The following is an 18,267-nucleotide window of genomic DNA, read 5'->3' as shown; positions in this document are numbered from 1 at the left end:
TTTATGTAAAAGTAAAAATTATTTATGTTTTTAATCCCATGCTCATTATTTTTTAAATTGTCCTCAATGAAAAAAAAATTTTGTCGGCATCCTCTTTCAGTATAAAATTTGATTTTTTAAAAAAAAATTAAACAATAATGCTATAACATTTATTCAAAGCAATAATTTGACTATCTCAAATAATTATCACTTACCTAGATTTAGTTAATTGCACCTAATTCTTTAATGAATTTTTCAATAAATACTCTTGCTAAGATCTGCGAAAAATTACTGCATTTTTGAAAACTTCTGGGTGTTTTTGAAGAACAACCTGTAAACAGTCGGTGACGTCACATAGTATCCACCACCCCTTCCTTTTTGGCGAAGATGAGGAATTTTCGGGATGCGGTAACCCTGAAAACGGACGAGTTTATGGTTCGTCTGTTCTCATCTATAGCGGTGGGTGAAAGAGGTGTTGTGCAGTGGATGCTAAAAATATAGAGAACAAATCCCTTTTCTCCAAGCGATCTCGATATTGACAATTGTTCCTCGTCAAAATATTAGATTGCGGCACTTAGAGTTGCCAATTCTAAATCAGAAAACGATAACTAAATATCGTCTGAGTTTTATTATTTTGGATTAATTCCATTTTAAGAAAGGAAAATAAACTTTCAGAGGAAGAAGGTAAGGTATGAATACATCCGTCCTCTGTATTTCTCGAAATGGAAGATTCCTTATTTAGCTTTAATGTGTTATTTATTTATTTATTTATTTTTATTTCTGTTTGAAGGGAAGAATCGGAATACGCAATTCGTGAAGAAATTTTAATACGGTTGTTTATTATCTGCAGGGCCAGCTGTAATTCGTGTTCATTCATTGGCGTAGAACGTTAGTGACAGTTTAAGTGGAAGACAGAGCTACTTGTAGCTACCTGATTGTTTGTTTTCCTGAATAACCTGCATTCCTTATTGGGGTTAATTAATCAGTAAGTTTTATTTTTTTAAAATTATTAATATGTTTAAGGTAACTGCATTTATTGGCATATAGTATATGGAAACTATGTAAACACACTATATAAATATGTTTTGACAACATTTACCATATGATCCGTTCAATGCATAAGCTAGTATTAGTTAAATTTATAAGTACATTAATCCTTAAAAAGTGGCTGTATTTACTGTATATTAATTTTTTTGAGTATATAAGAAAAGATTCATTGAGGTATTTGGAAATATTTTCGTTTCTATTTGGTATTAGGTACTGAGTAATAATATATGGTTTCATGTTTACAAACTGTTATGACAGCACAAATGTTTTATTACAAATGCAATATTCTAATGCAATGCTCCAACGAAATGGTATTATTTAAGTCAAAAACGGTTTGCATTTAATGAACTTATTGTTGCAATTGTTAAACAAGAGAGGGAATTTATTTTATTTTTATCTTGTTAAGGTATTTTGACCGTCCACCATTATCTTTCATGAAATGCACTTTAAAAAATCTCTGTTGAGAGTTATGGTTCTCTAAATCTTTTTTGTTATATTAGCAGCAAAACTTTGCACATTTGAATCATAAGTTTCTAAAGTTTTCTTCGTACAATAATTGAATCACATTTAAATTGTCAAGATTGGAAAAAATTAGAACAATACATCCAAACTAGCCCATATTAACAACAACTTGTTTCGTTATATTTGCGGGCAATTTTTATAATTTGTAATGGCTGAATTGATTTTTTGAAAAATATATATATATCGGATGCTTTTGCAACAACTTACTTTTTAGTAGTAAAGCCTATATTTTATTTCATTGTTTTAAAGAAATCTTCCAGCAAAAATAAGTATATTTGTCAAAGATTATATTAATTATTTTATGCAAAAAATTATTTTCCTGTAGTAAAGCCTGTATTTTACTTCTTTATTTTCATTTTTTTTATTTTTTGTTCATTAATTTTGAAGAAGCAGACTTTCAGTAAAAAATCCTACCATAGTTGCTTAAAATTATGATAGATGCTTTTTCAAACGTTTTATTTTTAGTTGTGAAGCTAAAACTTTATTTCCTTATTTTGAAGAAGTCTTTCAGAAACATTATTTAAGTATTTACCATATTTTCGTATTTAGAAACATTATTTATGTATTTACCGTTATAATACCATTATTTATTATATTTGTATAAAATATAATACTGTAATAACATTTGGAAGATATAATTAAGAAAAAAAAGCTACTTAATATTCTCTACCGCATTATTTCTCAAATTGTTTTGTTTATTTTCTTTTTGTTTTTGCCTCTTTGTTATCATCATTGATATCCTATGTATTGAGATAGTAAATAAAACTAAATTCAAACTTTAAAAAAGCATTAGCTACTGAATATTCATAACTAACTCCTTATAAATAAATAAATGATTTATCATTTGAAATATTTCTTAACAATTTATGAAGAAGTACAAAATGAAATTTTGATGGTTGCACTTATTATTTCGGAATTACATCTAGTTAATTATGATTTTTTTCTTCTTTAAATATCTACTCTCAATTTTAATCATAACAAAACTTGGTATTTTCTAGAGACATTTCAATATTTTATCATCACTTTTATATACAACAGTGGAAAAATTTACATTTACATTGGAAAAATTTACAGCTTAGAATACTCTCTGTATTTTCATTTTAGTACACTGTTAGAATTTTCATTCTAAAATAATGGTAAAATAACCAGCAGCAGTCTGTTCATCCGATTAACCGTAAAGTTTACGGTAAGGAATATTTTTCACCTTTACGGTTTTGAAACCGTTTACAACTAGTATGGTTATTAAATCATGAATACAAAACTATATTGTTTTTTAACCATTTACAGCTACCATGGTTTCAAAACCGTTAAAAAGAAATTTAACTGGACATAGGAGTTAGGCTTCTCGTTAGATAATGGGCATTGGAGAGTGCAGGACACTGGAAATTCTTCACGTGTGTTAAAGGGAATGGAGGTGTCATCGCTGGGATTCGAACAGATCATTGACATATTAGCTTTCAATGTGTACGCAGTTGCAAGGAACTAAGTTGATTCATTAGGTGGGCTTAGTTGGTGCAATAAAATTCCTGTTATTTAACCGTTTTAGGTAAGGTAGAATTTATCCCGACCCCCCCAAATGTGGGTATGCGGGAAATGTAGTGTATGCACTCGTCGCCGCGAAGGAGAGGAGCAGTTATCAACCGGCACTAACTGTTTTAGGTAATAAAAAATAAAAAAAAGTTAATAAACGATTTTTCTCACTGTTAATAGTTTCATTACCATCTTATTTATGGTTATTTGAATTTTTTGTATAAATATGGTAAAATAACAATCTATTTAATTGTTATTTTACCGTAAACCGGGGCGAGTCTACCCATTTTTTCAGTTTGTCAATTTTCAAGTGGTCAAACTTTTGTAAATATTAAAGGAAAAAGGCTTTTAATAGGTGTTTCGGAATCGCTATTTATCCCTCTTTAAAGCTGTGAAATCGATTTTAGAAAATATTAACAGTTACGCTGTTACTGTATATTTTTATAGAACTGCTGACAAATCTCTCGTATGGGGCGAGTCTACCCATTCTACTAAAATGAATGTTAACATTGTAAATAATCAAATTTTACTATTAAATTGTTATTTTAGTTACTATATAGGATATTTATGAAGTAAAATTCATAACTTTATTATATATTCCATTTTTTTTATTCTTAAAATAACACAAATTGAGTATTTGATCGATTATCACATTTTGATCACATTTTTGTTTTTATAATCTTTAACATTATAAAATAACATTTTTTTCTGATCATTGTTGATAAAAATAAATAAAAATTAATATAAATTTACAATTAAATAATTAATAAATAATAATAATTAAAGATTATTAACAAAATCGAATTTCAAACATTGGGAATCATGAAAAATTCTTTTCCCATTCTTTTGGGAGGTAATAATAATTTATAAATAATAATTTATTTAACTTGCATTAAATAAAAAAAAGTTAATTTTGTAATATAAAAATTGAAAAAATAGGTAAAATAAACATATTTTATATTTACATTTATATTTAACCTATAAATTTTCTTATTAATGATAAATTTATCAATGCAGAATTAAAATAATATACTCAAATTCATTTAAAATGACTTAATTTTACTATAAACAAAGTTCTAAATTATATTATTATGCTTTATTAAAACTAAATACGAATGGGTAGACTCGCCCCGCGAATTCTGGCTTTTTCTTTACAACAGCAAAACTTACATTCTTTTTGCTTTTTTTCATAAAAAATTAATGTAATCTTAGTCTTAGATAAGTTTATCACTTAACCAAAGTGAAAATAGTAATAATAATACTATATTTACGGAGCACCAACTAAAAGTTTGCTGATTTTCAATACAAATCTCTCAAAAGACGTTTGAACAGGTCGGTTAAAAAGACACCAAATAAATAAAAACGGATCAAACTACTACAGCGCCATCTTCCATAGAGTCTGAACTAAGTCCTCCGTCGGTAAAATTTTTTTTATTTGCAATTTAAAATAGTGAAAATTAAATAAAACTAAAATGGGTAGACTCGCCCCTGGATGGGTAGACTCGCCCCGGTTTACGGTAGTTTTCTTTTTACAAATTTCTCAATAAATTCCATTATTTAGCCATTAAATTTGCTAATAAGGTTAACAAAAATTAAAAAATCTGAAAAAAAAAACAGGGAACTTGTAAACCAAGTATGCCATACTGTAAAAAATTTAGGATCCAATTACGGTATAAAGTACCGGCACTTTGGATGCGTCATCCGTAAAATCTATTTTTTCCGTAAAATACATGTGTTTATCCAAAGTATTATACCGTATCTTTCACAATAATATTTTTTTAATTACAGTTATTCAGTGATTTTACGGTTATTATTACTGTAAAAATTACGGTATGTTATATTTTCGGTTTCATATTTTATTTAAATGATTTTTACGGTGAAAATTCCCGGCACTTTGAGTGCTGGTACTTTTTACCGTACTTTATTCCAGAATTTTTTTAAGTGCATGATGTCTTGTTTTTGAAAAGATTTGTAAAACGCTTTCATAAGTCAGGAAAGAAATGGGATTCTTTCATTAGTCAATAAATAAATGGGAGTATAGTTTCCTTTTAAAAAAGTAGTAAAAAAAAACCTTTTATTTTTAATCATTACAAAGATCCCTGACAGTTTACAAAAAAAAAACGGTTTAAGAAAGCTTGAATAAGAAAATTCAGAGTAGGAACTTGTAAAACTTTATCTAGATAACAGAATAACCTGCTGGTAAAAAATCTCTCTCTTTTTTTTACTGCGCATCTTTATGAAGAAGAAAGAATTTAAGAAAATTCCTAGAAAACGTATAAAAATAAACGGTTTTGTTTTTACGTTTTTATTACTTTCTCCCCGAATCTTTATTATCTTTGATTCTGGAAGTGATTTAGTTTATGTTATGAATTTACAACACTGATAAGGAACTTCTTTTGAACATAGCTTGGAACTTGTTAACATAAGTTTTTTTTTAAAAAAATGCCACGGTATATGAAACATAATTCAAGTATGAAACATAACACATGTAACTTATGAAACATAATGCAAGTCTTTGTTATAACATGTGCATGTCATAACAGTCAGAGAGGTTGGACACATTAAAATAAGTAATTTTGTTTCTTTATATATTGTCGATATAAATGTATGTATAACTATATAAAATTAAACCATAACCGTTCGTTAAAATACAACAGAAAACGCTCGATACATATAAATGTGTGTATTTGTTTCTTCTTTTTCTTGTAATATAAAAGATAAGCTAAAGTGAATTATATTCATATTGTCTTGAAAAAGAAAATTGAGAGATTGCGTTGAATTTTAAAATTAAAGCACGAAAAATTTAAAATTGTTGTTGTTGTTCATTTACATCACACTAGAGCAGCACAATGGGCTATTGGCGATGGTCTGGGAAACATCCCTGAAGATGATCCTAAGACATGCCATAGCAATTTTGATCCTCTGCGGAGGGGATGGCACCCCCGCTTCGGTAGCCCGACGACCTGCTCGCGAAGTCGAGCACTTTGCGGTAGAACAGTTTAACGAGGACCAATACCGCACACCCTCGGTCCCTACGCAGGCTGATCCAAGTGGTCACCCACCCACACACTGGCCGCATCCAGTGATGCTTGACTGCGGTGATCTGCTGGGAACCGTGTCTTAACGATCAGTTCACTGCGGGACAAAAATTTAAAATAGTTTTAATGTGTGGCGAATTCAGTGTAAATGATACTAAATAAATAATAATTTATTAAAAGCTACGTTTGCCAACACTCGGATGCTGTCTCATAAGTTTTCGGAGAACTTAATTAAGTTTGAGTATATTGAATAATAATAATTAATTAATTATAATTTTTCAATTGGTTTATTACTTTTGGAAAATAGAGTTTCAAAGCTTTAATCTTCATAGCTGCGTGGTCAGATTAGTATAATATAGGTCAAAGAAAAGGTGTTAATACATAATATACAAATGAATAAACAAATAAATAAATAAATAATTGAGATATCTAAAATTTTCTAACGATGCCTAATTAGACTGAAAATGTTTTAAATTGCTAAATAGAAAAAGGGATGATTATATGTTGGTTTAATTGGCTTACAGAATATTCCATGTAATCTTATTTGAAGAAAATTCATGCAAAATGCTTGTTTTGCAAAAGGAGAGAATGCTGTGCCAAATGTCATGACTGAAAAGTCAGTTTTTTTAAAAAAGTTTTTATAAAAAAGACATATATTTACATAATCAAGAAAGATTTTCAACAAAACATCGATTCTAATTCCTTCCATCCGTTAAATGATTTCATACAAATTCGTCCATATTAAAAATATGTATCATATATCAGAAACAAATATTAGAAATTGTTTGGTCGATGATATTATTCAATTCTTCTTGACGTTTTTCTTTCGCAACGGGTTGTTCAGTTTTCTTAACAAAAACTAAATTTTATGCTTTATTTCAACGAGTTTACAAAACTTCTTCACACTGAAAAAAAAATAGTCTTCGATAAAGGCAACGATAATAATCAATCTTAAAAAGGAAATTTGCTGTTTAATTTTGTTCCAAAAAGACTACTTTATACCTATATTTCTTAAAAATATGCAAAACAAAGCATTCTCGCTGTACAAAATTTCATCAACTGAAAGATGTATAATTGGAAATTTCATTCTTGAATATATGGAATTATTTTTTAACCGGTATTGAGTAGCCGACCTATTCTTGGGTTTACGACTGTCAGTGCTCAACTCTGTAGCCTTGTAAATTTGAAAACGCCCCAGAAGACGAGTAACTTCTGGATCTAGCATTGGGACAAATTAGCCTTCATAGAGAACATTTTGATGGAACTCAGCCGTACTTGCATTACATGGCGAGGAGAAACACGAAACCTTAGCGATAGTTTCACGGTTAGGTCGATGGTCAATGGATTTTAAACCATGATACGCCTACCACTGAGGATATTTTATGTCAGCACTGTGGTCGGCGCGAGCCGTGGACAGAATATGTATCGACCAGTCATCGCTGCGATTAAAACCTAGATAACCTTACTGGAAGTCGAGTTCTCTATCCCTATATCCCCCACGGATCCACAGAAATATTTAATGTGACTTATACAATTGCTGAATAGTTTTTGTTTTTTCCCCTACAAAGCAAAAAAGGTAAGTTTAAAAAAGTATTGATATAAGTACAGCCAAGCGAGATAAGTTCTGAGAAAAGTTATAATCGACAATTTTAAGCTATAATCGACAATTTATAACTTTTCTCAGAAAGTATTGGTATGAAATACTTAACGTTTCTGATTAGTCTGTTAGTGATAATTTGACTCCAATGACTCACGTTCTGTTCTGTTTTTTAGCATTGGAATCTAAAAATGAAGATAAAAACAAAGATATATTTTCATAAGCTGTATCCTTTTTAACAAGAGAGAGACTGTCCCCAAAAGCAATTATGTGCTCGAACTCTCCAACGTGCGTCCTGAGCGGGCCATCGTGTATCCAAGAACCTCAGACCGTGTCGACTATTTCTTCTGAAGTGGAAAACACGTCCGCCTATTTCAATAAAGAGTGTCTCCAACAAACGGATTCGAATTCCAGTACCATGGGAAATCAGAGTCGTTGCTGTCCAGGAATACTACCAGCAATAACTCGATGTAAGTATCTTTGAAAAATCTTTCGTACCTTCTAATGAATCTTTCTTAATATTATGGATTCTTGAGATGTTTAGCGGGTAAGTTTGTACAGGCAACTTTATTAGCGTTAAAAATAAAAAGCTGTTACAAGTTGTACACTATAGATATGATATTGTTCGATGGGGGGTACATAAAGGAAACTAAAATTGTAAAAAAGGAATAATCGAATTTTAAGTGTTCAAGCATGTCATTAGGGGAAATAATTAACCGACACTTAAAAAAATTCTTTAATTTATCAATGGCTCGACAGCCCAGGGTGGAAGTTTTTTCTATGCTAACCTTTTTCCTGATGGCATTTTCCAGTTTTTAGTTTTTAAGACCAAAAAGTTTTTTTCTAGGACAACTATCCCTCTCAATTTCGGCCTGCCTCTTTTTCGAGTGCCAACTGGTCTGGCATTGAATACTCTTTTAGTGGAACGGTCTTCATCCATTCTAATAACGTGGCCTGCCCATTTTATTCTTCGTCGTTTAATGAAGTTAATAATGCCAGATTCATTATATGAGGGATAAAGCTCTAAGTTTGTTCTTGCAAGCCACACACCATTTTTTTAAAATTCCTCAAAAAAAAAAAGAGAAAAAAAATTCTCAAGACCTTTCTCTCAAAGGTGCCCAACATAACCTCATCCGAACAAGATATGGTCCAGGTTTCAATTAAAAGAATCTCAAACTTTTTATTGTATTAGCACAGATTTGGTTGGTTAGATTTAATTCCCGATTGTATTAAAATAAAATTTAAATCTCATTATTTTTTTTCGGTTACCATAACAACTTCATCAACATATTTATTTTTTGAACTCCAATTAATTTTCGCTACTATAAAAACTTGTTGAATGTTTTCGCCTGAAAGATTATTTTGCATTAGTGCAAAAAATTAATTCCAAAGATTGCTTTACAAGTTTAAATATTTATTTTATATTCTTTATTTTTATTGCATATGCTGAATGGACACTTTTTTGCATAAAATTTGTTGCAAAAGTGTATATAATTTTTTATCTTTCAATAATTGTGAACCGCTAACTAAATATATTTATCATGAAGTTTTTCGTAAGAAATTAGTTCCACAGTATAACTTTTGTGTTAAATTTAATTTCAAATTATTTTTAGTTTTAAGCCTTTAGTTTTGAATGAATTAAAGACTTAAAACTAAAAGTAACACAAAATATAGGGCGCATCATTTTCGTAATAAATTTTTAAGACCACCGAAAATTCCTCCCTTGTCCATCAGAAATGATGAGCCCTACGTTTTTATTTAGGGATGATAAAAATTAAATTATTTTATATTATTATAAAAATTAATATTTCTAATTTACTTGAAAGATACATTTTACTTTACATTATTTTTTGCGTATCAATTTTTTTTTTGTTTGTCTTATGAGTTTAAGAATTGAGACTTATAATTATTAAACATTTAAGACATTGTTCTGCACTTATATAAACTGTATAACCGATTATTTTAAAATTATTCACATTAATGAAGCTAGAAACGAATAAAATCATTAGTTCTGGACTTTTTTTTACCATCTTAATGGTTTAAATGTTACGTCATAGAATTCAACTCAAAATGAGAAGTCTGAGACTATTTTACGCATATAATATTTTTTTCCAAACTATTGATTTTCCCATTCATAAGTCTGGAGATGTAATTTTGTAAATAATCTTTAAGCCTGAGAAATAGTGACTTCAATATTTTCTTTGGTGCATTTGATGGTTGTTTATATGGTGCATATGATCAACCAGGTCAACCATTTTTTTTTTTTCATTCTGTAAAAAAAGGTTTATTTTTAGAATGTGTTCCATTTTCATTTTACACAAAAAATATTTTTTAAATTTAAATAAGCTTTATTGAGCATTTCTTTATCAAACCATACAACCCTCTTCAATAAAGAGCTAAAAATGATGATTAGTGTTATTTTAAGAATAATAAATTTTTTAAAAAAACATAGCTTCTGAGCTTTTGTGTTTTGTGTGAGCTGAGGTTCTTTTTTTTCATTTCTAGAACTTTTAAAAACGTTTTACTTAGAAAAATTTTTATTTCTCGTCTTTTAATCAAAACAATTGTTCTCAAAAACATTTGCTTTTAAAATTTATACTTGTGGTATAAGTTTGTATTTTTGTGAGAGTTTAATGTTTGAATCCTGAATTTTTTTTTCTTATTTTAAACGGGAAAAAAAAATTTTAGAAAAATTTCAACTTCCGAACTTTAAAGTCTGTAAATATTTTGAATTCGCATGTTAAACATTTTAAACATTGGTTTGGGACAGAAAAAAATTTTAAGTTTATTTTGTTAAAATGATCTGGGGCTCTTGGTTTATATGAACAATGCCCGATTTAGAGGGCGAAAAGCTTTTTAAGAATTATAATCCAGTATTTTTTAGTTGATAGCGTATAGATAAAAATTGACCACTTGATTAAAAAAAATTTCTTCTTTTTTTTTCATAAATGTATCTTATGCTCGTTTTAACAGTGAAAAGCTTAGAAATGTTATTTTAAATGTTTATTACGTTTGAAAATAATGATAAAGCTGTTGCTAAAAAATGCATCACGAGATTTCGGTAACAAAACAAGCAAATAAAGTTTAATTTGGGATTACAATATTTATTCATTAATTTTAAAATTTAATTAAATAATTTATAATACTAGGAGGCTCCGCCCCCTGCTCGCTAACGCTCGCCAACCCCCGAGAATTGCTACGCAATCCTATGTGGTTCACGCCGTGAACCATGGCTCGCTGCGCTCGCTCGCCAATGAACACAATGTTCTAGTACAAAGACATAGTATATTATCATCAAAGACATAGTATTTTATCATCAAAGGCATAGTATTTTATCATCAAAGACATAGTATTGTACTTATGTAGAAGAATTCTATCAATGTTCTTATTGGCTTTTAAAAAAGTATATTAACTATTTAGATTGTACATGGTGAAAAAATCAAAACATTAGCTAAATGAGAAACATATTAGCAAATTATAATTATCAAATATTGCAGTTACTCACCTAAATTCAACTAAATGTGTATAATAAATTCATTCATAAGTCAAAAAATTCAATGCATTCAATACAAACACTTAGACGTTTTTTAGACGATTAGACAGCTCCCAGTAGAAAAATATCAATTCAACAGCGGTTTTTTAAAGCATTCTCACTTCAATTGATTAATTAATTCCTAATTGAGTTTAAATGAAATATTATCATGTTTTTAGGGCATTAATCTGAATTGAACAACCTGATAATGCTCACTCTGGTTATTGTTTCCGTTTTTAAAAGCGCTATATGTTGAGCCACCTCATATAGATTTGCCATGTGACATTTTTAGCATCAATCATTGGTCGATTTTCTAACGTTGCCATTCGGGGAGTTGCAATGAGGCTTTTTTTTGGTGCCGTGTAAGAGAAATATATATATAGATTGAACATGTTATGTAATTCTATCAATCATTTGGACTAAACAAATTTATGTAGGAAGTAAGAAATAAACACTTATAACAGAATTTACATGCTGTTAATTGAAAATTAAAAAAAAAAAATGCAAAACATTACAGCCGTTTCTTCTATACATGATCCTTGGTGATTATAAAATATTTTATCCAAGAAATGTTCGCCTGGCGAGCATACTATTCAAGAAGATGGGATAAAATTTTGGATCGAAGTATTATAGGTTAAAGGGTATACGCAACTAAAATGGGGCGGTGACTCTTAGAGGCCTGTTTAGACGATCCAATTTCTTGGACAGAGATTGATTGATATTGATGGAAACTTGTTTTGCTTTGAGCTTGGATCGTGTAAACAAACATCCAAGAACTTGGTCCAACTTCTTGGACGATAGTAGAGCATGTTCTACTTTCCATCCAAGTTTTTTCTCCCTTAACCAATCAGCGTCTTAGGTTTTGTGACGTCAAGCTGGCAGCAAATTATGTCATTTTGTTGTGGGTTTTCATAGATTTTAGTCCAAATAAATTGATCTGTTGAGGTTTATTTGTGTTATTAAGATTTTATTTGAATTTATTTAGTAATTTTAAACTTATGTAAGTATTATTTTATAATGTTGAATATGAGCAATGCGCATGCACAAGTTTTTCTTTCAACGAATCAGCGACATTCAAGAACTTGGATAGTGTCAACGAATCATCCAATTTCTTGGACAGAGAAATCCGTCCAACTTCTCGGATTCAAGAAATTGGACCGTGTAAACAGGCCTTAACTGTTTTGTTTCCAATGTAAACATTTGCCTCATATTGAGAAGATCGCCAAAAGCCAGGAAAAAGGTTCAACCGGTTCTACAACATAACTAGTTCTGCTTTGAGTTTTTTGAAGAAAGTGAGAAACGTCACCGCAATCTTCAGAAGCGGATTTGTTTTTGGCTATAACCTCGGTTAACAATTAACTTAGCAACATCACAAAATGAAAAGTTGACTAGTTGTCCATTAAGACTGTTTTTCGAAGGCTGTGTTGTAATATGAAATAGTACTTTTTCGCCAATAACGTTCTATTCTTATAACTGCTATGAGTTTGCAACAGTTATTCATGACTGTTTGGCCAAGTTTAGCTTATCTAAAGCTAGACCTGTCTACGCTTATTTTGAAAATGGCGCAAAACTTCGATATTGAGAAAAGCCACAGTTTCCGAAAATGAAAAGCGCTTGTGGTCCAATTTTTTAATATTAAAAAACTTACTCCAATGCTGCATTACCTGGGCTCATAAAAATTAGAAAAAACTGAGAATAAGCTGTAATTTTCCTCTAGATGGAAAAATGTCATCAAAATGGCGGTGTTTAATAACTTTCATATAAAGTTATTTGCTTGTTCTAAAGCCCAGATGGTTCTTCAAGGGCACGATTGTAAATATAGTTTGAAATCATCGTATTTCTTCAAGCGCAAGGCACTTAAACTGTGGTTTTTTTTAATTTTCCTTGAAGGCAGAACTTCGAAAAACTACGTTAAGAGTAGGTTTTTTAAGGAAAATCCTGCAGCTTTGATTAGAAACCTTTAACAACTATTGAAAACAAGTGATGGTATTTTAATTATAATAATATAAGTCAATAATAGGCTTAGATTTCATGCAAATTTTTTTCAGCTCATGACTCAGATGAAAGCCAACGCCCACAGCAAATAAGCAACCCTACTTCAAGCAAATCTTCGAAGTCAAACAAATGCGGCTGGAAAACCTCAAAATTCTTCAGCAAATCTATGACTTCTGGAGAAATCCTACGCAGCCTCAAAAAATTGTCTCTAACCTCATCTGGTTCCACTTCTGATCCTGGAGAACCGGAACAGATAAAACCCAGAAAATCGAAATCTGGCCAGTTGAAGAAACGCTCATCTTGTGGAAATGATGACGTCATCATGATTGATGAAGACTCTAAAGTACGCAGTCCCCGTAGTCCTGGAAGTTTTCGACCTCTCAGGTTAGTACTTTCTAGTCAATAGAAATATTTAATATTTATCTATGATGGAAAGAATAAAGTTTTTAAGTAAAGTTGCCAAAGTAAAACTACTAAATTATGTTTTGAAAGCATTTTGTGTAAAGAATAAAAAAAACACTTTATCAATAATAGTCCTTCAATTCGGCTTTAGGTCTGATGGTGGAACTTGTAAATTAGGAGCACTAATAATTCTTTTTTCTTTGCATATATACAAAGTTTTAAATAATTAATGGATTACGTACTCTCGGACCCCTCGTGATCCTCCGACGGAGCCCTAGACTTCCTCAGAGCATCATTAGGGAACCACTGCTCTTGGGAACCAAGAAGAAACTACTGTTCTTGAGCACCAAGTTTATAGGTATTCAAGAGTTGCCGAAAAGTAAAATTTATAGAGGTGCTCTCTGTTCAATAGATCTCTGGTTGATTCTCATTATGCTTACGACTGGAGCTAACCATATTAAATATCTCCAGAGGTAGACAAGTCACAGTTCATAATCCAACTACTGTTGTGCTAACCGTAAAAGATTTTTGCATCATAAGATATCTCTATACTTGCCTTGCATACGTTTCGTTATCACCTAAAAATAAATAAAAATTACAGGGCTTTGTAGATGAACGTTATTGCTGCTATAGAGATATACTGCACAGTTTCAGCCTAATGAGCAATAAGGCTTTGCAGGTAAACGATATTGCTCATACAGAGATTGACTGTTCTTGAAAGATAAAAGTTTCTACCTGATAAGCAATAATGTTTTTGAAGGTGAACGTTATTGCTCCTGGACTGCTCTTGAACGAAAACAGTTTCAGCCGAATGATCAATAATGGTTTGTAGGTGAACGATATTGTTCCTAATTAGGCTGTTCTTGAAAGATAACTGTTTCAGACTAACATGCAATAACTAAAATATCGGTACAGCGCACACAATACAAATAAGTGAAGCAAATTTATTATAATATATTTGCATTAAAACTAAATTTAAACTAATGTAGTTTCTTTTCCTATTTAGCAAGGTCATGTCTGTATCTGAACCAGGATCCACCTCCAAAACCGGAAGTTTGGGTATAGTTTGCAGGAAGGAGGATCTCAAAGCGATTCTCTGCACAGCAAGCAAAAAGTTCCCTCTGGCTTCACCATCCAAGCGACGCAAAGGGCAGGCTCCCTTGAGACAAACCAAATCGGCCTCATTCGATCCAGCAGACGAAAGGCAGTCAAGAAAAGAGCCAGTACGAAGAGCTGGAAGCGAAGAGTCCAGAACCAAAAGCAATTCGTCATTCGAGAATAATGAAACGACACCACAACCAGCGAACGAAAATAATTCTGATGTAGATAACTCCTCGATACAAAGTGTAGATAGCTTGAACGCACAGAATATCAACATGAATACGGAAATAGTTGTTGATCAGTCATCCGGATGTCTGCTGAGTTCTCTGGAAAGTAGTTTATCCACAGTGAAATGGGATGAGAGTGACGTCGTCGATGCGGTCATTATCGGGGATGCCATCGAAACTTTCTTAAAAGGATCGATGACGAATTCAGAGAAAAAGGTTTCTTTCAGACGGAATTCAGACAAAAGGTCCAAATCTGATGGTTAAGAAATATGTTGTTAAATATTTTTATTTTTATTTTTGTTAAATGTATATGTGGTGTCAAAGAGTTGCGCCGTAAGGAAAGGTGTCAGAAGTGTATATTTGATCATTTTTCCTTAACTAATCATAATATATTTATTTGTATTAAATATTGTAATTTTTAATCCCAATATGCTTGTTCAATTTAAGGAGTTAATTTCAAGTATTTTATGACATTTGTATTATTTTAGTGAGTTTGGCTCAGGTTTTAATGAAGTATATACGTCTTTGTGCATTGTGGGTAATTCATTAATACGAGTACATTGTTTTAAATTAACTTCTTAAATCAATCTGAAAATTTTTTAAAATATGTTAATTGTAACCGTTGAAAAATACAAGGATGTGTCATGTAATATGCATTCTGAATATAGATATATCTATAGCATCTATGGTATTTTAGAAGAAAAAAATCGTAGCTGACAGTTTTCAAGTTTGTTTGCAATTTCATTTGGTTGTTAAATGTAAAAGTTATTTCCTTTGCATCTTTAAGATTATTGTTTATTTTTAAAAAAAAGTTCTTTGTTTATAGTTTGCTTATCACAAAATGCAACTAAACAAGTGTAATTTATGCATTGCATTTTACAAAAAATAAAATTACCAATAAGTTGAAATGGAAGAAATCAGACATAATATTATATTTTTCTGAATAGTATTTTGTACTGAAACAAAAAACAATCAGTAAATTCAAACCTGTTGTTAAAAGCTTTAAAAATTGTATTTATTATGAAGTTGGTTAGAAAATTGAAAAAGAAAACACTGTAGAGTTTATTGGATTTTATTTTTATTGAAAAATACTTGTGAACTAAAGAATTGATAACTTTTAACGAAATCCCGGGAAATTCTCAAGGAATTCAAAGTTCCCATGGAATCCCGTTGTTCTAGTATAACTACAGTAAATAACCTTGATTTGTTACTTTAAAATACATGCTGGGAGAGTATCAAATTTTATCATAATTCAATTTCGAAAAAATTGTCAGTTACCTCCATTTTTTTCTAAAAAGCATATTATGAGTTAAAAGACGTATCTCTTCTATATTTTAAAGTTAAATTTCTAATATTTAATTGAAATCGCAAACTAAATAGCTTTTTTTTTTCAATAATTTGAATTTATTTGAATCACACAGTGTGAAATGTTTCAATAAAAAGTAAGGTTTAAAATTCTATTTGATTTTTAGAATTTAAATACTCTATTTACTGAAGTATTTACCCAAACAAAATGTTAAAATAAGGTTTAACGCTTTATCTGATTTTCAGAATAAAAATGTGTTATTTAGTAAAGAATTGATTTAAATAAAATATTGAAGTAAGGTTTAAAATTTCTTCTGATTTTCAAAACTTAAATGCGCTCTTTACTGAAGTAGTTATGAAAATAAAATATCGATATCTCATTTAAATACCTCATTTACTGAATGGATATAAATTGTTACTACTCACAATTCTCTAACTGTATTATTTACGCCTGTATAAAAATAACAAAAATCGAAATAAATTTGGCTAAATTTTTAATTAAAATTTCGTATTATCATTTATCTTAAAATCATATTAGAATCAAATTAAAACTATTTAAATATTAACTGTGTCTGAGATCATACTACAAATTACGATAATTTTTGTTTTTTTCTTCCTATTTTTACAATTACATTACAAAATAATTGCAGTTTTTCATTATAATAAAAATAACAAACGCAAAATATGAAAATAAATATTTCGTTTTAAATCAATTCAATGAAATGTTCATACCTTACTTAATTTATGAAGAAAAAAATAGCATATTGCTCATTAATCAAATAACAAGTAGATGCTATTTTCATAAAATGTTTACTCATAGGTTAGATATTAGTCAAAAAATTGTGTATTAAAATTTTCAGAGCAATATGTAAACAATATTAAAAATATCACATAAGCAGATGGAAAATCCTGTTTTATGAAAATAAGGAAAAAAGGAAATTTCAACTTTACATAAATTTTCTTTTCAGAAATAAGTTAGCTATTTGTTTTCAGTGCAATTCGATAAAATAAAACAAAAACTAAAAACGAGTAATGTATATTTTTAATTTCGGAAACTTATAAATTATTGTTAATCTCTGACTAATATTACTGAACGTTAAAAAGCTGGAATAGTTTACAATTGCATTTTCCAAAAAAATATATGTTAAAGTAAACCAATCGAAAATGTGTCTTTATTTAGATAATTTTTTTATAAAATTCTCAATCGTTACCAATACGTTTGTCCCATTTGAGTTAACTATTTAACTTGTGATTATTACCCACTTTAAGAAAATCGGTATTTCTGCAATAAGCCGTCAACCAAACAGAAACATGGCAGAACCAAAACATGGCAATATACAACATGATTTTTCGCAAATAGTGGAAAACTATGTACCGAATATTAACAAAACCTAAAAGTAAAATAAACATAGTAATTAATAAATTATAATTCCGTTTATTTAGGTTTATCAAAAATATTAGTTGTTAAAGTAAAATAATTGAATTGTGAATTCTTAATGATACTACTTAAAAAATTTATTTCTCTTTTTTCTCACTTAAATTTCTTTATTATTCTTTGAATAACTAAAAAAAAAATAAATAAGTAAATAAATAAAAATAAAAAATACTAAACAGTCAAGGAATAAAGTGTGAATGTTAGATTGTCTAAATTATCTAGCATTTTCTGGTTGAGAAATAAATATTTAATATTAGCAAACATTTAATATTTGAGAATAAAAATTTTGATGCCTGATTTAAGAAAAATTGTGATACATTTTAGAAACTATTCAGAATTAGTTTCAATAAAAATCATTTTGTTGTTAACACTGAACAAAATATATTTTAGAACATTTAAATTGGTTTTTATCAATACTTTTTGAATTGTTTACCTCAAAATATAAATTCTATCTTAAAAAAAAAGGCGTTTTATGATAGTTTTGTAAAGTAAAATTTCGAATTCATTTCATACGCCATTATGTTAATATATAGAATAATTAATTCTATTTATTCAAA

General features: G+C 29.5%; 1 protein-coding gene across 2 annotated transcripts; it reads left to right on the top strand.

Moving 5' to 3' along the window:
* The first annotated feature begins 405 nt into the window (after positions 1-405).
* On the top strand, positions 406-17,854 carry LOC107450378 (uncharacterized). Of its 2 annotated transcripts, none has more exons than XM_016066150.5 (5): positions 406-663; positions 830-964; positions 7,890-8,183; positions 13,294-13,624; positions 14,649-17,854. In XM_016066150.5, the coding sequence occupies exons 3-5, from the start codon at positions 7,982-7,984 to the stop codon at positions 15,232-15,234; spliced, it is 1,119 nt and encodes a 372-aa protein (XP_015921636.1). In that variant the 5' UTR covers positions 406-663; positions 830-964; positions 7,890-7,981; the 3' UTR covers positions 15,235-17,854. The 2 variants fall into 2 exon arrangements, with proteins under 2 accessions (XP_015921636.1, XP_015921637.1); XM_016066151.5 differs by having other exon boundaries at positions 419-668.
* The last annotated feature ends 413 nt before the right edge of the window (positions 17,855-18,267 follow it).

This window comes from Parasteatoda tepidariorum, chromosome 1 (genome assembly GCF_982258835.1).
Source record: "Parasteatoda tepidariorum strain Cologne lab strain chromosome 1, Ptep-v5.0, whole genome shotgun sequence".
Classification (NCBI taxonomy): Eukaryota; Metazoa; Arthropoda; class Arachnida; order Araneae; family Theridiidae; genus Parasteatoda; species Parasteatoda tepidariorum.
This window is presented reverse-complemented; position numbering and strand designations above follow the sequence as displayed.